The 22,543-nt window shown below is 39.4% G+C and overlaps 7 protein-coding genes across 7 annotated transcripts; 5 read left to right on the forward strand and 2 right to left on the reverse strand.

Annotated features, from left to right (window-relative positions):
• Positions 1-289: 289 nt before the first annotated feature.
• On the forward strand, positions 290-2,447 carry LOC125193802 (adenosylhomocysteinase-like). The gene is made up of 2 exons (XM_048091687.1): positions 290-1,065; positions 1,515-2,447. The coding sequence occupies exons 1-2, from the start codon at positions 355-357 to the stop codon at positions 2,259-2,261; spliced, it is 1,458 nt and encodes a 485-aa protein (XP_047947644.1). The 5' UTR covers positions 290-354; the 3' UTR covers positions 2,262-2,447.
• Positions 2,448-6,091: 3,644 nt separating this feature from the next.
• Positions 6,092-6,891, forward strand: LOC125197059 (protein RALF-like 24). The gene has a single exon (XM_048095758.1). The coding sequence runs from the start codon at positions 6,414-6,416 to the stop codon at positions 6,741-6,743; it is 330 nt and encodes a 109-aa protein (XP_047951715.1). The 5' UTR covers positions 6,092-6,413; the 3' UTR covers positions 6,744-6,891.
• Positions 6,892-7,503: 612 nt separating this feature from the next.
• On the reverse strand, positions 7,504-8,786 carry LOC125195379. The gene is made up of 2 exons (XM_048093536.1): positions 8,207-8,786; positions 7,504-8,069 (listed from the first exon to the last, which is right to left on the reverse strand). Exons 1-2 carry the CDS (start codon positions 8,784-8,786, stop codon positions 7,504-7,506), a joined length of 1,146 nt encoding a protein of 381 aa, XP_047949493.1.
• Positions 8,787-10,028: 1,242 nt separating this feature from the next.
• LOC125194278 (heat stress transcription factor A-5-like) lies at positions 10,029-12,274 on the forward strand. Its single transcript, XM_048092414.1, has 2 exons — positions 10,029-10,349; positions 10,910-12,274. The coding sequence occupies exons 1-2, from the start codon at positions 10,131-10,133 to the stop codon at positions 12,113-12,115; spliced, it is 1,425 nt and encodes a 474-aa protein (XP_047948371.1). The 5' UTR covers positions 10,029-10,130; the 3' UTR covers positions 12,116-12,274.
• Positions 12,275-13,236: 962 nt separating this feature from the next.
• LOC125194279 (histidine protein methyltransferase 1 homolog) lies at positions 13,237-15,591 on the forward strand. Its single transcript, XM_048092415.1, has 8 exons — positions 13,237-13,412; positions 13,511-13,573; positions 13,750-13,816; positions 13,954-14,054; positions 14,492-14,536; positions 14,624-14,896; positions 14,974-15,076; positions 15,301-15,591. The coding sequence occupies exons 1-8, from the start codon at positions 13,266-13,268 to the stop codon at positions 15,381-15,383; spliced, it is 882 nt and encodes a 293-aa protein (XP_047948372.1). The 5' UTR covers positions 13,237-13,265; the 3' UTR covers positions 15,384-15,591.
• Positions 15,592-15,751: 160 nt separating this feature from the next.
• LOC125195380 (protein RALF-like 32) lies at positions 15,752-16,114 on the reverse strand. The gene has a single exon (XM_048093537.1). It carries the CDS (start codon positions 16,112-16,114, stop codon positions 15,752-15,754), a length of 363 nt encoding a protein of 120 aa, XP_047949494.1.
• Positions 16,115-18,547: 2,433 nt separating this feature from the next.
• LOC125195782 (selenium-binding protein 1-like) lies at positions 18,548-21,495 on the forward strand. Its single transcript, XM_048094012.1, has 6 exons — positions 18,548-18,831; positions 19,260-19,455; positions 19,592-19,819; positions 19,980-20,211; positions 20,301-20,681; positions 21,073-21,495. Exons 1-6 carry the CDS (start codon positions 18,687-18,689, stop codon positions 21,352-21,354), a joined length of 1,464 nt encoding a protein of 487 aa, XP_047949969.1. The 5' UTR covers positions 18,548-18,686; the 3' UTR covers positions 21,355-21,495.
• The last annotated feature ends 1,048 nt before the right edge of the window (positions 21,496-22,543 follow it).

A 22,543-nucleotide genomic window follows, 5' to 3' on the forward strand; every position in this document is an offset into this window, starting at 1 on the left:
AAATAGTGCTAAGAAATAAAATAAAATATTTAACAATAAGCACTCAATATTATGAGTAGCAATAGGAGACATGAATCGATTTTCAGCTAGAGTAATCTTTAAAATATAAGCTGTTTTTGTGACAATCCATTTTGAATTCATTTTTATTCAATAGTTTAGGCATTAAAGTGTAGTAAAAAGAAAAACGTATGGACTAAAACCGAATAAATAGAAGTATAGGGGTATAAACAAATTACCTCATTTTTGTCACCTAGCAGTAGCGCAGCTCTTTATAACCCCTCACACTCCATCTTCTCCTTCGTCCGCTTCTCTACTCCAAAACCCTCATTTCTCAGATCTGAAACCTCCGCAGCCATGGCTCTCCAAATCGAGAAGACCACCTCCGGCCGCGAGTACAAGGTCAAGGACATGTCCCAGGCCGACTTCGGCCGCCTCGAAATCGAGCTCGCCGAGGTCGAGATGCCCGGCCTCATGTCCTGCCGCACCGAATTCGGCCCCTCCCAGCCTTTCAAGGGCGCCAGGATCACCGGATCCCTCCACATGACCATCCAGACCGCCGTCCTCATCGAGACCCTCACCGCCCTCGGCGCCGAGGTCAGATGGTGCTCCTGCAACATCTTCTCCACCCAGGACCACGCCGCCGCGGCCATCGCCCGCGACAGCGCTGCCGTCTTCGCCTGGAAGGGGGAGACCTTGCAGGAGTACTGGTGGTGCACCGAGCGCGCCCTGGACTGGGGCCCCGGCGGCGGACCGGATCTGATTGTTGACGACGGCGGCGACACCACGCTGCTGATTCACGAGGGCGTGAAGGCGGAGCTGGAGTATGAGAAGACGGGGAAGCTGCCGGATCCGAGCTCCACTGACAACGCCGAGTTTCAGATCGTGCTGACGCTGATCAGAGATGGCTTGAAGGGAGATCCGACCAAGTACAGGAAGATGAATGAGAGATTGGTTGGCGTTTCGGAGGAGACGACGACTGGTGTGAAGAGGCTGTATCAGATGCAGGCTAATGGCACTCTGCTTTTCCCTGCCATTAATGTCAATGACTCTGTCACCAAGAGCAAGGTATTCAATTTTCGATTTGGTTTGTTTTGATGTATGATTGCTTTGATTGTGATTGGTTTTGTTGGGGATATTTGGTTGGTGGTCCTTTGTCAACGATGGTCGATCTACCTGTTTATTTATGCCTAATTGGTAATTAGGGTTTATCAACCATAATTAGGGCTTATGCATCGGATTGTGCCTCTTTGGATGCTTATGAATACTCAACTGTTACTACCTAATTAACACTGCTTGTTGTCTACGCCGATTCAATGTCTTTCCTTAGATTTAGGATCATGTTTTAATTTTGTTACTTGATATTGATTTCTCCTTAATTTTCTATGTTATCTCTTAATATATGATCTGTCATGATTTAGGTTAATAATTGCCAGATTTAGCCAAGAACTTTCACATATTCAGATTTCTGCATTTTCATTCCCTCTGATTATCTTTGTTGATTCTGCTATAACCAGTTTGACAACCTCTACGGGTGCCGCCACTCACTTCCCGATGGTCTGATGAGGGCAACTGACGTCATGATCGCCGGAAAGGTTGGCGTTGTCTGTGGTTACGGAGATGTTGGGAAGGGCTGTGCCGCCGCCCTGAAACAGGGTGGTGCTCGTGTGGTCGTGACTGAGATCGATCCCATCTGCGCTCTCCAAGCCCTCATGGAAGGCTTCGAAGTCCTAACCCTCGAGGACGTGGTCTCCACCGCCGACATCTTTGTCACCACCACCGGCAACAAGGACATCATCATGCTCGAGCACATGAGGAAGATGAAGAACAACGCCATCGTCTGCAACATCGGCCACTTTGACAACGAGATCGACATGCAGGGACTCGAGAACTTCCCGGGCGTGAAGAGGGTCACCATCAAGCCCCAGACGGACAGGTGGATCTTCCCGGACACCAAGACCGGCATCATCGTCCTGGCTGAGGGCAGGCTGATGAACCTGGGATGCGCCACGGGGCACCCCAGCTTCGTCATGTCGTGCTCCTTCACCAACCAGGTCATCGCCCAGCTCGAGCTGTGGAACGAGAGGAGCTCCGGGAAGTATGAGAAGAAGGTGTACGTGCTGCCCAAGCACCTCGACGAGAAGGTGGCGGCCCTCCATCTCGGGAAGCTCGGTGCCAAGCTCACGAAGCTGAGCAAGGAGCAGGCCGACTACATCAGTGTGCCGGTTGAGGGGCCTTACAAGCCTTTGCACTACAGGTACTAAAAGGGACAAGAAGTTGCAACCCAGAGAAAAGAAGATCTCTTATTATCATTATTGTTGTTTTTGATTGTCTTAGAATTTGTGGTTTTCATGTTTTTTGTTTGAGGTGTTTGCTGGCGCAGCAGCTACCATTTTCCATGTTGGAATTTGCTTTTATGGCCAAAATAACTTGAGGATTTTCTTTTCTTATTCTGTCCCTGTTTATCGCTTTATTCTCTCTCTGTTTAGATATTTTAATTTGGGAAGATCTTGTAGAGATATAGTTGGGATAGTAGATTAGTAGTCAATTATTGAAAATCAATAAGTAGCACAAGGATAAAATTAAATGCATGTGACCAAACTATATACGGGAGTATTTAAAAAGGGCTACTAAAGTGTACCCTACGCTATTTGAGACACACATTTGCATATTTCCTATTTAATGAAAGTCTACTATAATTTCGGTATCATTACGTAACTGTATTAATTATTCTGAATTAATATTGATCGCGCGCCCGATCGGCCGAGATCGGGCTCGGGCGCGGTCAGGCATCCATTGCAGCCCTCGGTCGCGCCCGATCCCGAGCCTATCTATAACAGGAACAGGGACGGAAGAGCTAGCGGTGAGAGCATGGAGGATGTCCTCAACAAGTCGTTGTCCGAGTACCAACGGCAGTTCGGGCAGTTCAAGCCTGTTGCAATGTTTGGCTCGATCTTGAAGGACAAGGGGAAGTTCAACGGAGGGATACCTGGCTGGATCCTCGGCTCCGAAGCGGACGAAGAACACCGCCGCTGGCGATTACACGAGCAGCGGGCCCATCTCCTGTGGATCGGAACGCTGAGCCGGAAGGGAGTTCCCGGCACGCCTACGTCTACTTTTAGACGTCCCATTGGTACCAAGGCCGCTTGAAAGCCCAGGCCGAAAGGGAAGAGCGAAGGCGGGCGCGCTCCATCGGCCAGCGGTTCCCGCAGCGCGCATGGACAGCCCATGGACGAGGCGATCGAGGAGTTCGGAGGTTATCGCGAGGTGGTTGAGTATATGTTTATACTTGACGCCCAAAACAGCCTTCGTGAAGAAACCGATCCGGAAGCCCGACAGAGGACTAAGAATATGATCAAGAATTTGGCGCAGAGGTTGAATTTAGATTACTAGTTTGCTTTTTTCTTTTTTTTAGTATTTTAGTTTTAATGTAGTTTTTTTTTTAATCTAAGTATGATGTAGTTCCACTTTTCTATTAAGTAATGTAGTTTTTTTTTTTTTTGTATTTGTGGTGTTTGAAATAATATATTTTGATAATTTATAGTAATTAAAAACAAATTAAAAAAATAATGATTTAAAATTGAAATGAAAAGTGGATAAGAGATAGGGCATGCACTAGGGCTCCACCATTGCAGAAAGATAGGGCATGCTGACGTGGCAACCACTAGGGCTCTCACTAGGGCTTCCACTAGGGCATCCATTGTGGATGTCCTAACTGCGACTTTCTTGCGAAAATGATACACACCAAATGGTTTGATTTTGATTTTGATTTGTTCCACTATTTTTAAAGCCCACAGTTGGAGATATCGTTCAAATGAGAATATTGCAGTTGGTTCGACGTAAAAAGCCAAACTATTTTTAATTGGTCGAAATTAAATAGGAGGAATTTGCATTCGTTGGTCGAAATTTTTTATCTATGAGTACTTATCTAAGTTTAGGGTAGGCATGGGTCATAGTGGGTTCCTAGCTCTAGGTTCCAACTAACTCAGGATTTATTCTCCATATTTATACTAGTTGAGTACTTATAGATACTTGAAAATTGAAATTGCCACAACGATTGTGTGTAATGTTTTTTTTTTGAAACGATATAACTATATAAGCCTCTTAAAACTGAAATCATCTTTAGTCTTTGGATCAATTTAAATAAAGTGATACTCCCTCCGTCCCAAGGAAGATGATCCATTTCTTGGGCGGCACGGGATTTTGTGCAAATTTATTTTGTGTGTTGAGAGGAGAGAGTAAAGTAAGAGAGATGGAATAAAGTAGAGATAAAAGTGTTTCCATTTTAAGTAATGGGTCATCTTAGTTGGGACAAACTAAAAGGAAAGTGGGTCATCTTTAATGGGACGGAGAGAGTATATTATTTTGGTCGTGTTACCAGTGAATACTTCATGATAATGAGATCATCCGTGATTCCATTCCATAAATAATGATTCATTTCATTTGCACATGACTATTTAAGCGAGTAATAAATATTTATTCAAACTTTTTGAATAATATAGATATTCCGAATAGCAATGAATCAAAATATATGACACATAGGAAGAAAAAAGTACTCTACATATATATGGTAATGTAATAGTAGCCGTCCTAAGATAAGTGAAACATTTATTTTATTCACGAGATTTAAGAAATTGATATTTAAAGAATTAAATAGAAAGAGTAAAGTATGAGAGAGGGAAAAAAAAGAGAAGTGAACAGAGAATATTTTTTTATAAAGTGAACTACAAAATTAGCCCCTATGTATGGCTAATCGAACGCTAGAAGTACCCATGTTTCAAAAAATGCATCAGACACCTCTACGTATGGTTATAATATCATTTGAAGTCCTTTTTCACTATTTACGGTCTTTCATGCCCTTCTCATCCTCCATTTATTTCCTAAATGCCACTCCAAGGGCATTAATGTCTTTCCATTATTTCTCATATTCCTAGTATAAATTAGTTTTAGAAGAGTGTACATGGGAAAAGAATTTTTATATATTATTAGTATACTTTAATCTTTATTAGTATTTCTCAATAAAAATAATTGGAGAATAAAATATATTTAATTATCCTTAAAACATTCGCTGATAATATGTGTATTATAATTTCTAGTATTTCTAATTTATTGGTATTATGTTTATATAAAAATTAATATTTTAATAATTTATTTTACAATATTCTTAAAATTCAAATTTGTTTTTAAAGAGTGTGGGAAAATATTTTTTATATATTATTAGTATACTTTAATCTTTATTAGTATATCTTAAGAAAAATAATTGGAGAATAAAATATATTTAACTATCATTAAAACATTCGATGATGATAATATGTGTATTATATAATTTCTGATATTTTAATAAATTATTTTTCAATATTCTTAAAATTCAAATTTGTTTATATTAATGAAATGTAATGATGAAATATTGGAAAGACCTAAATGTCCTTAGTGGCATTTTGGAAAAAAAGGGAGGGTGAAAAGGGCATGGAAGACCGTAAATAATGAAAAAGGACTTCAAATGATATTATATCCATACATAGAGGTGTCTGGAGCATTTTTTGAAACATAGATACCTCCAACGTTCGATTAGTCATACATAGAGGCTAATTTTGTAGTTCACTCTTTTTTATAAAAAAGAGAATGACTCGCTTATAGTGGGACATCTCAAAAAGGAATATGACTTGATCATCTTGGAATAAATGAAGTAGTATTTTTTATGTAAGCAAGATTTCTTACAATATTATGAATCATAGTCGATTTTTATTACAAAATTGAAGTTAAGAAAATAGTTACTCCATAATTTTAAATAATCAATGAATCACAAGTAATAGTAAAAGTGAAAATAAATGATACTAGAATAATTACACACTCTACTTTCTATTGGGTGGAATAAATCATACTCCTGTAATTAATATTTATAAAATAAAATTAAAACATACTAATAAAATTACAATTTAAGAAAAAAGATAAAATACAATAAGGTTATTATAATTAATCTACACCATGATCATTAAATCAAAATTTATTTATAGTCTCAATTTTGATTTATTGTATATACATAATACATGAAATTGTTTAGTTAATCCATAATCACGGAGGGTGTATTGTTGCACTAACTTTGAGGTGTGATTCCGATCTCATCGATGGTCCAGTGACGGCGGTTGACGGGTTGTTCTACTCATCAACAATGTATTACTATCTCAGTAAGTATAATCTAATTGTGGCACAGTGACTTCCAAATGTTTGACAAAAGTCTGCAACCAAAAAGGTCAAAAAACCTTCCTTGCTTTCTCCCCTTGTGAGTTGTGTGGGTCACTCTCGCTCTCATGGTCAGTAGTAGTAGGTGCACACTCATAAATGACCAAAACCAAAGCAATCTCACTCTCCACCATTTCCACCACTGTTGACAAAGAAAAAAACCTCTCAATCACAAAATGCCCAAACCTCAGCCGCAATCCTTGTGCGCCCTTCTCCTGCTGCATTTCCTGCTCTGCTCCTCAATTCCAGATCCAAAATCCGGCGAATTTGCCTGCGCGGGAAAGATCGGCGAGTGCGCCGCGGCGGAGGAGGAGGTGATGGATTCAGAGAGCAATCGGAGGGCATTGCAGTTACGGCGGAGATACATCAGCTACGACACACTGAGACGAGACATGGTGCCGTGCGATCGGCCAGGAGCTTCGTATTACAACTGCAAGGCCGCCGGCGTCGCCAATTCCTACGGCAGAGGCTGCGAGATCATCACGAGATGCGCCAGGGGAGATTGATGGAGCTAATTTTTCTTTTCTTTTTTTTGCAGAGCGCTGTTTATGGTAAATTATTTTTTTACCGACTTGCTTGTTTTTGGGAAAATGTTAATGTCATTTGATTTCAGAATTTTGTCAAATGCAAGTTTATTGGAATTCAGTTTAACTAGACTGCTTTTTATACTATGAGTGCAGATTGGTTTGATTTAAAGTAAAGATTACATGGCTAATTATTGAAAGCTATTGATTTCTATGATTGTGGAACTATTTGTAAATGAAATGCTTCAAATTTAATATTCTCTCCATCTATATACATTTACCTATTTTTCACGCCCAAAAATGTTAATTTATTGTACAAAAATGTAATGACTAATAAGTGTGTAATTTGAAAAAGAAATAAGCCAAGATACTTGAGATAGCTGAAAAATGAAAGACAGACTGTTGCTCTCAACATCCTCCTCCCTTCTCCTCCACCATTGCTTCCTCCACCGCCGTTGCCGCCACTCCTTCACTCCCTTAGAGCATCCTTAACCCCGCCCCGAATTTGGGCCGCAAGTCCCCTCCACGTCATTATTCCCTCAAATTAGGGGTTCCAGGCCACAACTCCATTAACCCCGCAGACCACAACTATTCATTTGCACTATTCACAACTACAACATATTTTAATCGTAAAATATAATACGTTGAACAATTAAAACCGGGAAAATTCATTGTTCAATCAAAAAATAGAAAATTACAACATTGAAATTTAAAAATTCCAATTTTTTTTTTTAAACATAAGTCAATTGCGGTTCCAAATTTCTTCAATTAGATCTGCTTGGAGGCGTGTGTGTAGTTCTTCTTGGCGCATTGCCGCTGAACAGGCCATGACATTGCGCACGTCGGGAGGAACACCTTGCACGGGCGGGTCGGTGACAATGTAGCTACTGCTGGTGCTGGCGAGTGGATCGTCGCTCCAGAAAGTGACGTTTTCTTCCTCGTCCTCAACGATCATGTTATGCATTATGATATATGCATACATGATGTCGGTGATTATTGGACGGTGCCAACCACGGGCCGCACCCTTCACTATAGCCCAACGTGATTGGAGGACTCCGAATGCGCGCTCCACATCTCTCCGAGCCGCCTCTTGCTTTTTGGCAAACAATTTCCTCCTATCCGTTGTCGGACATGTGATGGTCTTCACGAACACGGGCCATCGAGGGTAGATCCCGTTTGCCAGATAGTACCCCATAGTGTACCGACGGTGGTTGGCCGTGAACTCTACGGTAGGCGCTCGCCCGGCACACAAGTCGTTGAACAATGGAGACTCGTTCAACACATTGAGGTCGTTGTTCGACCCAACGACTCCAAAGTAGGCATGCCAGATCCACAACCGTTGGTCGGCAACGGCCTCCAACACAATCGTTGGATGTGTGCCCTTGTGCCGCTAGTGTATGCTCCTCTCCAAGCCATTGGACAATTCTTCCACTGCCAATGCATACAGTCGATGCTGCCCAACATCCCTGGGAAGCCGTGGGTGTCCTCGTGCATCCGCACCAATCTGTGAACATCGTCGGTCGTTGGCTTTCTCAAGTATGTGTCCTTGAATGCTTCGACCACTGCCCGACAGAATCTAGCTAGGCAATCGCGTTCACTATGCTCGCTCACATGGAGGTACTCATCAAACATATCTGCAGTTGTTCCGTAAGCGAGTTGGCGTAGGGCGGATGTGCATTTCTGCAAAGTCGATATACTTTGCCGCCCGACAGCATCGACGGTGTGCATGAAGTACGAGTCACGAGCTACAACTGCGTTGACAATGCGCAAGAACACATGCCTCCGCATCCGGAACTGGCGACGGAGCATCCATGAAAAACCATAAACCAGCTTGTTCACGGTCTCGATGGATATACATCCGAGTACGTGGTGTACTCGGACGTGTTGCTCGTTCCACGCTTGAATAGCAGCTTGATAGCGTTCCACCTCGTTGTTGATTTCTGCTTGGATTGCGGGCATCGCCGTCTCTAACATTCGAGCCATTTGAGCTTCGATTGCTCGTTGACCTTCACAACGAGGAGACATTTTTGGAATTTTACTGTGAGAGTGAGAGAAATGAAGTTGAAGTAATATGAGAATGGATGGAAGAGTGGTATTTATATATAAATTTTTGAATTTTATAAAAAAAATAAAAAATTATGAAGTAGAGTCCCGGTTCGGCCCGCACCCCAAATAATGCCGGGCCGGGACTCTCCGCGGCACGGCCCAACACGTTTAACCCTAGGCCGGGACGGGACTCGGGAGCGGCCCAGGGACGCAACTGCGTCCTCGGGACCGTCCCGGCTGTGACTCTCCGCCCTCCAACGCTAAATTCGGGCCAGGACTCGCGATTTGCGGCCCGACCCCTCCACGTTAAGGATGCCCTCATGTACTAAATGTATAAGCTCATTGTGCACTTCAAATAAAAAGAAAAGTCTATATTTCATGATAATTACACTCTTCACGGTACAAGGAGTTTGAAGTTTGTATAAATAAGTACTAACAACAAGTTTCATCTGTGCTTCACTTAGTATATTTCGCATATAGATAACGCCAACTTTTTGCTCACATGAGGTACGAAAATGTTTCAATATCGTTTCATTATTGCTACTATTATTCATGCTGGCATAAATTTTTTTATCATTATTTCAAAGTTCTGCATATTGTGTAAGTAAAAAAATGGAATATACTCGTTAAATTGAAATGTGAAAGAAACTTTTTGTGGCTGCAGGGGCAGCGCATTTGGCCATGGAGGCCTTGCAGCGCATTTGGCCATGGAGGGGCAGATCTTGCTGCAATTAGTCTGGTTAAAATCTCACTACTGCCGTGTAGTTCTTCCTTCTTCGTACCTAATTGAAACCCCTCACATGATGTTGATAGCTTTTTTTTGCTGCAGTGAAAGAGACTTTTTGTACTATTATTTATAAAAATTTCAAACTATTTTGTATAAACAATGATAAAAAGTTACTCCCTCTTTTCTTGAATAAGAGTTGCTAATTTCTATTTTGGTCCGTCCCCAATTAAGAGTAGCACTTCATTTTTACCATAAATGATAAGTAGGTCCCACATTCCACTAACTCATTTCACTCACATTTTATTATAAAATCAATATAAAAAAGTGGGTATCACATTCCACTAACTTTTTCAACAAACTTTTCTTTACATTTTTTAAATCTTGGCTGATCAAATTGTTACTCTGGAGGGAGTAATAATTAATGGTTTAATTGTTGAATTATGCAATTCATTTGCGTTGGCATGTCCATTGTCAACTTTGATGATTAAAGAATTCCTTTAATTGTATACACACGTACAGTTTCCTACAAACACTGCTCCTATTTCCGTTCCTCACAAAATCCAGTCAACTACATAGTCAATCAGAATTCCCAATTAATGGATGGAGGAGCTTCCGGCGGCGGCGGCGGCCCGGCGCCTTTCCTGCTGAAGACGTATGAGATGGTGGACGACTCTTCAACAGATGCGATCGTATCATGGAGCGGGAGCACGAAGAGCTTCGTCGTCTGGAATCCACCGGAATTCGCCCGCGTCCTCCTCCCTTCCTACTTCAAGCACAACAATTTCTCTAGCTTCATCCGCCAGCTCAACACATACGTATGTTTCTCGATCAATTCGACTGTTGTGGTTCAGTTTTCCGTTTAATTGTTCAATTAGGGTTTCAGTTTTTAACGCTTACTGTTTTAGAGGTCAAAATTGTGCGAGAACGTAACTTATTTAAATTTCGATGATCATGTTTGTTGGTGGAGATTGAGCTGTGTGTGCCATCGTGTGTGATGAATTAGGATTTGATTGTGATTTGTGGTTGATGACATCGTTTTTTGAGCCTTTTTTTGTTCCTGATGAATTAGGATCTATTTCTCGATTTTCTTATGTGTAGTTCTCGTTTCACGGTGTGGATCTGCTTATGTTTTACTGAAACAGTATTTCTCGAAAAACTCTTGTTTGCTTCTCCTTTATCGTCTTGTTTTGGAGAAGTATAGATTTTTACCTTTAATCCAGAAAGAGAAAAACTGAAGACTGAAGTACTTAATAAGTGTGATGTAGGAATTCTTAGTGAATTTTCAAGTGGACACTTGCATTTTTCCAGATAATTTGAACTGTATCATTACATATTCGTGGTTTGCTAACAAGTAGAGAGACGTATTTGGCTATAGGGATTCAGGAAGATTGATCCGGAGAGATGGGAGTTTGCTAATGATGAATTTGTGAAGGATCAGAAGCATCTTCTTAAGAATATTCATCGTAGAAAGCCTATTCACAGCCACAGTCAGCCTCAGGGTCCGGTCGATCCTGAAAGAGCGACATATGAGGAAGAAATTGATAAGTTGTCCCGTGAGAAGGCTGCTCTCGAAGGCAATTTGGTGGGATTCAAAGAGGAGCAGTCTGCAGCTAAGGGACAATTGGAAGACTTAACGAAGCGTATAGTTAGCATGGAGCAGAGACAGGAAAAACTACTAAGCTACCTGAATAAGTCAGCTCAAAATCCTCAGTTTGTTGAACGCCTTGCCCAGAAGCTCGAATCAATGGATTTTTCAGCGTATAATAAGAAGAGGAGACTCCCCGAGTCAGATGGTGTCCAGTTGATTCAGGAGACTGTTTCGGTTGAAAATCATAGCAGCTGCAGGCCTGAGGTTGACTGTACAGAAGAAGACCTAGAATTCTGCAATAAACTCAGGCTGGAGTTATCTGCAACTATTTCCGATGTCAACTTGCTTTCACATAGCACACAGAGCTCGGACGAAGACGAAATAAGCCCTCAAGGCAGAATCGAGGAATGGCCAAGAGACATCCATATGAGAACAGCAAGTTTCATATGCCCCCCTGAAACGTTGGAACTATCAGATACCGGTGCTTCTTCAGATTTACATATGGATACATCTTTGTCGTGCCCAAAACTGCACTCCTTGCATAATAGCCTGACTTCAAATGACGAAGGTGATGATCACCTTTCCTGCCTGCTGAACCTCTCTCTTGCTTCGTCTACTCTGGAGCTCAACAAGAGCCAGAACTCCACGGTGATGCCTCAATCAAGTTCGGATATGTGTACCTCATCACTGCCTAACAGTGACATTGTTGATGCTGGCCATCACTGCCTAGCAGTGACAGCTGATAGAATTCGCCGGGATGAGGTTTTGGATTCGTCTTCCTCACCTGATGCTGCCAAGCAAGCACCTGCAATGGAGCAGAAACGGGTGAATGATGTCTTCTGGGAACAGTTCTTGACAGAAAGACCCGGCTGCTCGGATACTGAAGAGGCCAGCTCTTGTTTAAGGGCGAACCCTTACGACGAACAGGAAGAGAAGAAACCAGTGACCGGAGTGGCGAGAAACACTGAAGGTATAGAACATCTTACACTGTAGGTAAATTTTAATGCTATGTTTTATCACTTTATGGAAACTCATATGTTTGTTTTGTGTAATTTTTATTACTCATATGATCATCTGCTCATGATGTGTAAACCTTGAAATCTGGCTAGTGGTTATTATAAGAAGGAATTCTCCATTTGATTTTTGTGATTATGAATAAGCTTATGAATGATCATTTGATTCCTATTTCGTTCCATCGTGGAGTAATCAATTATGTTAGTTCGATTTTAAGAAAGCAATGACTTTAATCTCATTAGTTCTCAGTCAATGCTTGCTTTGGTATCTATATAAAATCAAGAAAAGTAAATTAGGTGAACTTAAAAATCTAGCAATCAGCTTTTTGTCCACCAAAAATATCAGTACAAATACTGGTATAGTCCTGGGAAAAAATACCAATACTGATATTGAGATTTGAACAGGACAATTTTTTTATTGAAATTGTACTCAATTTATAAGCAAGTGAATTCAACTATTTTCTGCAGTTGGAGTCATATCGAAATAGCAAAATGTTGAAAAGAAAAGTGTGGAAATAATCGAATTGAGATGAAATGTTAAAATAAGTGTTACGGGGGCGACAAAAAAGGAATTGTATCAACATTCAACACTAACTGCTATGATGATAGTTTTTCTGCACAAAAATTGTTTATTTTAGTTATTTGTATAAATCTGGACTATTCGTTTTAAAAACAGCACAAATTATAAAAAAAACATCATACTTGGGATTAGAAACTTACAAAATAGCTTATTATATCACAAATTCATCATTCTCCTCAGTTAATCCATAATTTAGCATTCGAGGAAATTATGACAAACGAAGAATGTTACTATGTGATGAAAATGTTCGGCTACTTAAACGGCATATTATAATACACTTTGTCAGTCAAGTCAATAAATTCAGACCTGAAGTACATCAGATTTTTTTTATTTGGAACAATTGAGAATATATCAAAGTTACGATATAATCGATTATTTTTAAATTTATCTAATTATTAAATCTAGTTGATTAAATGGATTAAAGCTGGATTGGAAAGCCCAATTGACGACGGAACGAAGGCCCATTCATTTAATTTCTAACTACTCAAAGTTGCAATTGAAACCTTAAACGTAAAGTTAAACTACAACTCTGAAGCTCGACTGAACAACAATGGCGTCCGACAAATCAAACGATGCACCTAAAGAAGCAATCTTTCGTCTCTTCGGCGACAAACCCACTTCTGGATTGGGTTTTCTAGACTTCCCAGAAAAGCCTCTCCCTCCCCCGCCGCCTTGCCTTGAAGTTCTCCTCTCAGAGGTACTCTTTTTCAACCAAAACACATTTATTTTTGAAAAAAAAAAGATACACTCAATTGATTGATTAATAATCAACTATATACGAAATCAAAACTGCAGGTTTCAGCAGATGCGAAGTGCTCTATGGAGCCTGTGAATGTTGCTGGGCTTACTCTACTTAAGGTCAGTGACAACTCTCTCCGATATCTTTATTTGATTGTAAACTTCGAAACTCTAATACTTGGAATGCTTTTTAAAACAATTTTGGTCTTGTTGTTCTTGATTTTTTAGGGGATTGTGGCTTGGAATTACTTAATTGAACAGTATTGATTGAACTGAATTGGATGATGTTCTTGCAGGGGAGGGTAAGCACTGAGGAGGTGTTTGCACTGTCCAACTCTGATTTAGTGCCTGGTAAATATGAAGGTTGGTATTGTTTCAAGATTGATTTTTTATATGCATACCGATGAGTATGTCTATCCTTTACATATTTATAGTTGTGCTCTCTGCCCATTCATTTGTATGTGCTTTCGGAGTGATCGATGTTTTGTGGATGGGTGCAGGAGGGTTGAAACTATGGGAGGGGTCACTAGATTTAATTGCAGCACTAAACTCAGAGATGGAGAATGGGCGGTTGTCTTTCACCGGGAAGCGAGTTCTTGAGGTGGGCCTTTAATGCTAAGGTGATTCGACAAACTTTAGTTTGCATACTTGTGCTGTAATGAGGCCCTCTTAGTCATTGTTTATGATGGAGCTACTATTTTTCAAGATAGGTTCAAAGATCATAATGTTTTGTTTCCATAGGAGATATCCATCATCAATTGGAAATAGGAGAATAATTTTGAGATTTTCATGAACTTCTTAGTGTAATATCTAGTTCCTAACTCCCTATCTTATATACCTTCTCTATTTTTTTAGTCTTTGGATGATACGCGTAAAAGACTAATAGACTAAAAAGTTTTCAACAGAGTTCGATGCTTTGGTTTCTTGTTAAAAACTGGAATGTGATAAATAACTGAAGTAGGTTATGTGATGGCTGACACATTATAGTAACTCTTGTGTTTGAGCTTCCTTTAATGCTTACTTCGTTTCATCTATCAGCTTGGATGCGGCCATGGACTTCCTGGTATATTTGCTTGCCTAAAGGTAAGTAAAGGTGCACTGACATTTCGATTTTAATCAACTTTGCCTCGTATATCAGCGATTTCATGACCGTTGCTTTCATTGCATTAGGCGGCAGCTGCTGTGCATTTCCAGGACTTCAACGCAGAAGTCCTCCGGTGCCTCACCATTCCCAATGTTACTGCTAATATGGAAGAGAATCCTCAGTATTTGTCTGCTGAAGTGAAGGAAGGCCGCATCAGCACTGAGACTCGGTTCTTCTCCGGCGACTGGGGTGAAGTGCACTCGATTCTGGATCAGGGAACTGGTTATGATGTCATACTTATGGCAGAGACAGTTTACTCGATTCCTGCACTGCCAAATCTGTACAATCTTATCAAGAAGGTTTAATTTAGTTTCTTTAATCTCTCCTTTTCTTTTTAATCACTTCTCTCTGAGCACCTTCCGTTTCCTTTCACCAGTGCCTGAGTAGTTCCCATGGAGTTGTGTACATGGCAGCAAAGAAATATTATTTTGGGGTTGGCGGAGGATCAAGGCGCTTTCTCTCTCTCGTCGAAAAAGATGGTGAGCAATTCTAAGACATCAGTGCACTGTGTTTATTTTGCTTCATATCAAAGAAAATAATGATTTTCTTTGTTGATGGTCATGATTTTCTTTTCCCCCTAAAAATATGAAAAGAAAACACTACAATGATTGTTAAGATTTCTGGTTTCATTTGTTTCATTTGAAGCACAAATAGTAAATGTAAACTCTCGACTGTGTGAATGTACTAATATGAACGTCTACAGGTCTTCTTTCCTCTTCTCTGGTTGCTGAGGTTGCTGATGGTTCATCCAATGTTCGAGAGGTCTGGAAGCTACATCTCAAATGAGCTCACAGCACCAAGCAGCGTATGTTTCAGCTGGTTTCGAAGAAAGCACCTCAGATAATTGCTGCAGCCTCATTTGTGACTTCTGCAAGTTTTAACTATTGTATTTACTGCTTAAAATCTTCATAGAAACCGGTTTCTATAGTTATTTGCGCCCTAATTATGTTGATCCGACTACATATCGTGCAATGTACGCGGCTTTTTCTTCCCATTCAGTGCAATTTTCACGAGCTAATAATGCATTATTGTCAAATAGATTGTTGCAGAAGGCATTCTGTATAGCTATATGAGAACCATTGAACAGCAAATACAAAAAAGAAAACAACGAAATACAAAAAAAAAGAAAGCACGAGAGGCCGGGCTGAGAGGAGTCACGCATCATCCCTGCATCGGTAGTATCTGGAGCATCCCCTGTGGTAAGGATTGGATGGCTCGGGGATGCAGCCGCTGCCTCTGGAGTAAGGCTGGCCTGCTGCTCCGCCGTTGCAAACAGGCTGGTCGGGCTTGAGAGCGCCCGGTGAGATGTATCTCTTCTGTTCAAGAAACCTTCTGCTGATGTCTGATTCCATCAGCATCTCCAAGTCTCTGTTGCATTCGGCTATTGAGCCTGTGCATGGCGATGGAGAGGGTGCCGTTGCATTGAGGGAGGCGCCGTTGATTGGAGATGTGAGGAGGTTAAGGAGTGTGAAGAAGAAGAAGAGATGGAGAAGAAAGGTAGTGTGTTTTGTTTCCATTGATTATGCTTTGAGCAATCACTGAGATTGAGCAAAGATTATAAAGTTGGGAGATAGTGGAAGATGCACTATGAGCAGGGTGCTGCACTTCACCTAAACTGGAACTATTACTTAATATTTTATTTGGAAAATACCAGAAAATGGTAACTTTTTTTTCAATTATGTCATGTTTTTCTAATGTCTACATGGCCTTTTGAATGTGATGTCGAATGTATATTCTAGTTGACAAAGTCAGCCACTGATTTAGAAATGGTAGTATTAAAAAATACTTTAAATTATAAGAGAAAGTCGAGAGAGATTTATTAATTTTGGAGAAAGGAACAAATGAATCATTTAACTTTACATCACTGAATACGAAAAAGAAATACGAATTAATTGATTAAATGTAAAGTGAAACATTTTATAATTGATAAAAATTAAAACTTGATTAAGAGTTTAAAATAGAGGTGTTTTGTGGTGGATAGCATCATGGCTTAGCCACCACACCTCCATCATTGCTGCCCACTTTATTTCTTGTATACATACCTTTTTTTTTATTTTTTATTTCTACATGATAAAAGGTGGCTCAAAATTAAACTCGTGATAAAATAATAACTCTATATCCAATCTGTTATCCTAAAATCTAGAACAAGACTAGCTATATACATAAGATTTGATTTTTTTTTATTTGAGAAAAACAAATCTACTCTATTTCACAATTAATTCAACTAATAATCCTATAGTTATGAAATCATTTATGTATTACTCCCGTCCACGAATAAGAGTCCTATTTTTCCATTTTGGTTCATCCACAAATAAGAATTCCAGTTCATAATTACCATAAATAGTAAAGAGATCTCACATTCCACTAACTCATTCCACTCACATATCATCTAAATTAATATATACAAGTGAGACCTCTATTCCACTAACTTTCTTCCACCCACTTTTCTTAACATTTCTTAACATACACTTTTATCTGCTGTGAATAATGAATATATTCAATTTATAAAATATTAGTATAAGTATATGAATATCATTTATGCACTCGTTGTGTGGAGATACAAAGTTATTTTGTTTACATAATTATAGGGGTGCGTTAACACGACAACACCTCTTAAAGTAATACCATGCCATCATTCTTAGTCAATTATTTGTACATATGGACGAATAATCAGCTGTCATGTGGCAATCATAAAAAATGTTCAAGAGTAAATTTTCTCGGCCAGCAATATCCAATTCGCTAGACAGCAATATCTAGCATTTATACTATTAATGTGTAGTGTTTATAATGTTATTAGATACGTGGTGTCACAATATCACTTTAAAATGTGTTGTCATTTTAACACAAACCCATAATCATATCCTCAAAGCTTTATAATAAACAACTATACTACCCATAAAGTGTATTTCTTGGGGAGCTCATTCACATGGGAAACACATACGCCTTCAAATGAATTAACAAAAAATATATGGTGTAATATTTAAATTATCACTGCTAGATTAAATTATTTGATTTTGGTTTGTGTGTGTGTGTGGAATTATGTGACAAAGGAATATAAACTTGAGGAAATTGATTGATCAATTAATATGCGCCCAGTTACAAAGATAAGGATTGTGATTGGATGCCTCGTGGTGAGTAAGTATTTATCTCAATTTTTTCCCAATGATGGTTTCTATTAATATACTAAGTACGAGGCAAAAGGTAATTCTGATTATAGAAATCGATACAAATGGTAAAGATTATAATAAAGTTAATAAGTTGAAACAATGAGATAAAATTGATTCAGTTATTAAAAGTTATTGTATAGCATAAATTTAACAAATTTAAAAAATCAGGATATAATTGATGATACCATTAAAAGTTGTGATTATATCAATATTTTGGATGGGTTTGTCATAGAAAAATATTAACCATAAACCCTGAACATTATTAAGCACTATTCTTATTTAGTTTATTATTCCCTCTGTTTTATAGTTATAAAATTATTTCGCCATTTTCCTTTATAGCAAAAGTCGGCGCATTTTTTATTATTTACTCCGTCTCTTTACATTTTTTTTAATTTATTCTTTTTTTAACTTAACTCGTTTAACATAATTTTTTTAAAAATCATGTGCTAAAAAGAAACTCATCCACTGTAGTAGAATGAAGGAGTGCTATCTATTTAATTTGGTTCTAAATTTCTAATACTTTAAAATTATCAGGTTATTATTTTACAAATTACCTAAAAATCAATTGATTTTTCTCTACAACTTGAAAATTGAATGAGAAAAAAATGAAACTTGGATTGTTACGTTGAGTCGTTGATTGTGAATCAACGGCGGCAATAATCATAAAAATCAAACTAATCTTTCCGAAATTACCTTAGAGCCATTGCACCTAGACACATTTTTCTACAAATTTGTATGGAGACAAAGCAAGCCTATACTGATTGCATCGTCATGTATAAATCAATTTGTTTGTACTTGCGTTGCGTGCCATAATTCTACTCGTTAAAACCTTAAAGGCGTTATCTTTTTCAGTAGTTTGGGATCTGGGCGTTGAGCAAGAACAAGATAAGAGAGCCAGAAAGCTAGAGAGAGATAGAGGGAGATGGCAACAGATATTGATTTGGCTTCATTGCAGCATGCAAAGGTGGAAAATGGGTGCTGCAAGAAAGGGCCTGGCTACGCTACTCCGCTTGATGCCATGGCTGGCCCCAAGGAAACTCTTATCTATGTCACTTGTATATACACTGGTAAAATTCTCACCCTTTCTGCTTTTTGAATTTTTGATCTTTACTTTCATTTGATGGGTAGTTTTGCTAGTGTTTTGTCATGATTTATTTCCCCCCCCCCCCTTTTTTCCATTTTTGGTGGTGGAATGTTTGTGATTGAGGTGCTGTTACTTGAAATTTTATTGATGTGGAATGCTAAAGTCAATCATGAGCAAATGGTATGGTGATTTCTGTATTTATAGTAGTGGATAATTGGGTGAAATTGAAAAGAGAATTGCATCAGTGGCTTATGCTTAGGGTTTCAAGGGGATTTGATTATCAGTTGAAACCCTTTTTCATAGAGTTGGAAAATTTTGGGATAAATTCATCTAGTAGTGTAGGTGGTGATGCTGAATTGCTGATCCTGATTAGATTTTGGAAATCTTGGTGTGTTTTTTTAATGCTGGCAGGAACAGGGAAGGAGAAGCCAGATTACCTTGCAACTGTGGATATTGATCCGAATTCGCCAACGTATTCTCAAGTCATCCACCGGCTGCCCATGCCTTACCTCGGAGACGAGCTGCACCACTCTGGATGGAATGCCTGCAGCTCTTGCCACGGAGATCCATCAGCTGCACGGCGGTTTCTTGTCCTTCCTTCGCTAGTGTAAGTATGCCTATGTTTGTGCGTTTCCCTTGGCTCGTTCGTGCAGTTACTTTTAGCAACATTTCAGTTTAGTGTGGCCTTACCAATGTCTGAGATTGCCTTTACAACTTATGACATCTAATGCCTCTCTTCTCAGGTCTGGGAGGATATATGCCGTTGATACTCAGAAGGATCCGAGGGCTCCATCTTTGCATAAGGTTGTTGATCCCAAGGATGTAGTACAGAAGACGGGGTTGGCATATCCCCACACAGCTCACTGCCTCGCCTCAGGTGAAATCATGGTGTCGTGTCTTGGAGATAAAGATGGAAATGCTGAAGGGAATGGATTTCTACTGCTGGACTCCGATTTTAATGTCAAAGGAAGGTAGACTCTGTTTATATCTTCTCGTGGATTAGTAAGGTGTATTTTAACCCGTTGTTCGACCTGAACTTGTGATTGCTAAAGTCATGTCTTCGACCTTATATGACTAGTTGTGTGATTCAATTCTGTTTTTAGAAGGCTAATGCTCTTAATTTTACGACAGGTGGGAGAAACCAGGGCACAGCCCCCTATATGGCTACGATTTCTGGTACCAGCCTCGACACAAGACCATGATCAGCACGTCATGGGGAGCTCCTGCCGCTTTCACCAAAGGTTTCAACCTTCAGCATGTTTCCGAGGGTTTATACGGGAGACATTTGCACGTCTACAGCTGGCCAGGAGGAGAGCTGAAACAGACATTGGATCTCGGAAATACTGGCCTCCTACCTTTGGAGGTTACTACTAGTGCACACTACATCATCATTTTCCCGTATGTAGCATTTTTTTTATATATAACAGGGTGTTTCCGATGATCTATCCACAGATACGGTTCTTGCACGATCCAGCCAAGGATACGGGCTTCGTGGGGTGTGCTTTGACGAGCAATATGGTAAGGTTTTTCAAGAAGCCGGATGAGACTTGGGGTCACGAGTTAGCTATATCAGTGAAGCCACTCAAGGTGCAGAACTGGATCCTACCCGAGATGCCCGGTCTTATAACTGATTTCCTCATATCCCTCGATGATCGCTTCCTCTACCTAGCCAACTGGCTTCACGGAGACATAAGACAGTATAACATCGAAGATCCTGCAAATCCGCGGTTGGCAGGCCAGGTTTGGGTTGGAGGTTCCATCCGGAATGGAGGTCCTGTGGTGGTGGAGGCAGAAGATGGAACAACATACCAGACCGACGTACCAGATGTCCAGGTACACCTCTTTCCCTTCTTAAGGAAGAACTATGTCACTGAATTGTAAGGTCTATAGATTATCAGACACAGGGTGTAATCGAGCTGAGCCAAGCTGAGTAGTGTTAAGCTCAAGTTCAATTAATGTTCTAAATTAGATCAATTTTCATATTAATCCCATTAGATATTAGTTAATTCTTCACCAGTAACATTTCTACTTAAATTCATTTTCAGTATAATAATACTAGAATGAAAATTATTAGATAATACTCCCTCCGTTCCATTAGATTCAAGTTCAAACGAGCTTCACTTAAATGAGCTTGAATGACCTTTTGTTGAGTCGAGTACTCATAGTGTCATCTCAATGTATGCAGTCATACTGAAGTTTTTCCACAATGTATCGACTTTTTTAGGGGCACCAACTAAGAGGAGGGCCGCAGATGATACAGCTGAGCTTGGACGGGAAGCGGCTGTACGCCACAAACTCTCTGTTCAGCACTTGGGACCGTCAGTTTTATCCTGAGCTCGTGGAGAAAGGCGGTCACATGCTCCAGATTGATGTGGACACGGAGAGGGGAGGTCTCGAGATCAACCCTAGGTTCTTCGTGGACTTCGGAGCTGAGCCGGATGGCCCCTCCCTTGCCCACGAAATGAGGTATCCCGGTGGAGATTGCACCTCCGACATCTGGATTTGAGCTCTGTAAAATAAATTCTATGGTTGCAGCAGAAAATGTGTTGTGGATTGTATCTAGAAAAATAAGTGCAGCCATATTTGTGTTTGGACTTTGGATGAAACTTGATTTAATTATACAGTCTTTCTACTCGTTTCTTTGATATCCATTAATTCTATGATTTGAATTTTGTCATTTCTTGATTGTTGTCTGTTATTTTTGCTTGGGTTTAGAGCGGTTGTGAGACTACTTTTTTGGTTGTTTGCGATTTTTTGGCTCGAATATTTTGTAAGACATCAAAAAATTGAAAATTGTTTTATAATTTGAAAATGTAATTTTAAAAAAGTCATGATTTATAATCCCTTTCAATGTTGAACTCTTTGTCACCAGGGAATGTATTCTTTAGAAAATACTAGTACTCCTAATATATAAATAATATTTTTCTAGCTAAATGTCAATTGTGAGAAACAAACAGGTAGGGAGATTTTTGGTTTGATCACATCGAAAACGTGAAGGTGTTTGGTTATTTTGAGTCTTGACAAAGGGAATTTGAATTCCATAACATACCCAACTTAAGTGACGTTATTAACGTGATAGAGATGTTGCCGGTTCAAAAATCATCGGTTTCATTCTAGAAATATTGAACCGAAACTGATTCGTTAAAAGAATTTGTGGTTTCGATTTCGATTCAAAACCGTCAGTTTTCATTAATTAGTAATCAATTGTTAAATTGGTATGCATGTTCTTGTTTAACACGTGAGAAGTTATTCCAGTTCTAAAACTATAACTGTCAATCCAGTTATTGTTTTACCCAACAGCCTCATTCGAACCATGCATCTTTAGCATGAATTAAATTTTATAAATTCAAAATAAAATCAAATAAATAATACATTACTTTAAAATAAAAGGTACTATTAACAGCTAAATTTTGCCAAAAATTAAGGATCGCACTGAGGTAGTGTTTAAAGAGAGTTTTGACAAATAAAGAAAAAGGTAACAATAGGAGTCATGTGACAAAGTGCCAACCCTTTCTTGTTTAATTGAAGGGAATTGTAACGATATATAGTTGAGTAGTACTACCTTTTAAAGATATGAAGGATAAATTTAAACATTATCAATCCCTACTTTATTGATAGCACATACCATTTCCTTCCTCTCAAAAAGAAAGGAAAGATTGTCAAAGAAACAAGTATACTTAATTGTTGTAGAAGTT

Source organism: Salvia hispanica, chromosome 6, assembly GCF_023119035.1.
Source record: "Salvia hispanica cultivar TCC Black 2014 chromosome 6, UniMelb_Shisp_WGS_1.0, whole genome shotgun sequence".
In the NCBI taxonomy this organism is placed as follows: domain Eukaryota; kingdom Viridiplantae; phylum Streptophyta; class Magnoliopsida; order Lamiales; family Lamiaceae; genus Salvia; species Salvia hispanica.

Bases quoted from the DNA above. Each gene is read 5' to 3' on its own strand.
- LOC125195380 (XM_048093537.1), bottom strand. From the start codon at position 16,114: ATGGAAACAAAACACACTACCTTTCTTCTCCATCTCTTCTTCTTCTTC.
- LOC125195379 (XM_048093536.1), bottom strand. From the start codon at position 8,786: ATGTCTCCTCGTTGTGAAGGTCAACGAGCAATCGAAGCTCAAATGGCT. The intron at 8,070-8,206 runs GTATGCATTGGC...CCTACTTTGGAG, and splicing joins GATGTTGGGCAGCATCGACT to TCGTTGGGTCGAACAACGAC.
- LOC125197059 (XM_048095758.1), top strand. From the start codon at position 6,414: ATGCCCAAACCTCAGCCGCAATCCTTGTGCGCCCTTCTCCTGCTGCAT.
- LOC125195782 (XM_048094012.1), top strand. From the start codon at position 18,687: ATGGCAACAGATATTGATTTGGCTTCATTGCAGCATGCAAAGGTGGAA. The intron at 18,832-19,259 runs GTAAAATTCTCA...TAATGCTGGCAG, and splicing joins TGTCACTTGTATATACACTG to GAACAGGGAAGGAGAAGCCA. The intron at 20,682-21,072 runs GTACACCTCTTT...CGACTTTTTTAG, and splicing joins CCGACGTACCAGATGTCCAG to GGGCACCAACTAAGAGGAGG.
- LOC125193802 (XM_048091687.1), top strand. From the start codon at position 355: ATGGCTCTCCAAATCGAGAAGACCACCTCCGGCCGCGAGTACAAGGTC. The intron at 1,066-1,514 runs GTATTCAATTTT...TGCTATAACCAG, and splicing joins ACTCTGTCACCAAGAGCAAG to TTTGACAACCTCTACGGGTG.
- LOC125194278 (XM_048092414.1), top strand. From the start codon at position 10,131: ATGGATGGAGGAGCTTCCGGCGGCGGCGGCGGCCCGGCGCCTTTCCTG. The intron at 10,350-10,909 runs GTATGTTTCTCG...ATTTGGCTATAG, and splicing joins TCCGCCAGCTCAACACATAC to GGATTCAGGAAGATTGATCC.
- LOC125194279 (XM_048092415.1), top strand. From the start codon at position 13,266: ATGGCGTCCGACAAATCAAACGATGCACCTAAAGAAGCAATCTTTCGT. The intron at 14,897-14,973 runs GTTTAATTTAGT...TCCTTTCACCAG, and splicing joins TGTACAATCTTATCAAGAAG to TGCCTGAGTAGTTCCCATGG. The intron at 15,077-15,300 runs GTGAGCAATTCT...GAACGTCTACAG, and splicing joins CTCTCTCGTCGAAAAAGATG to GTCTTCTTTCCTCTTCTCTG.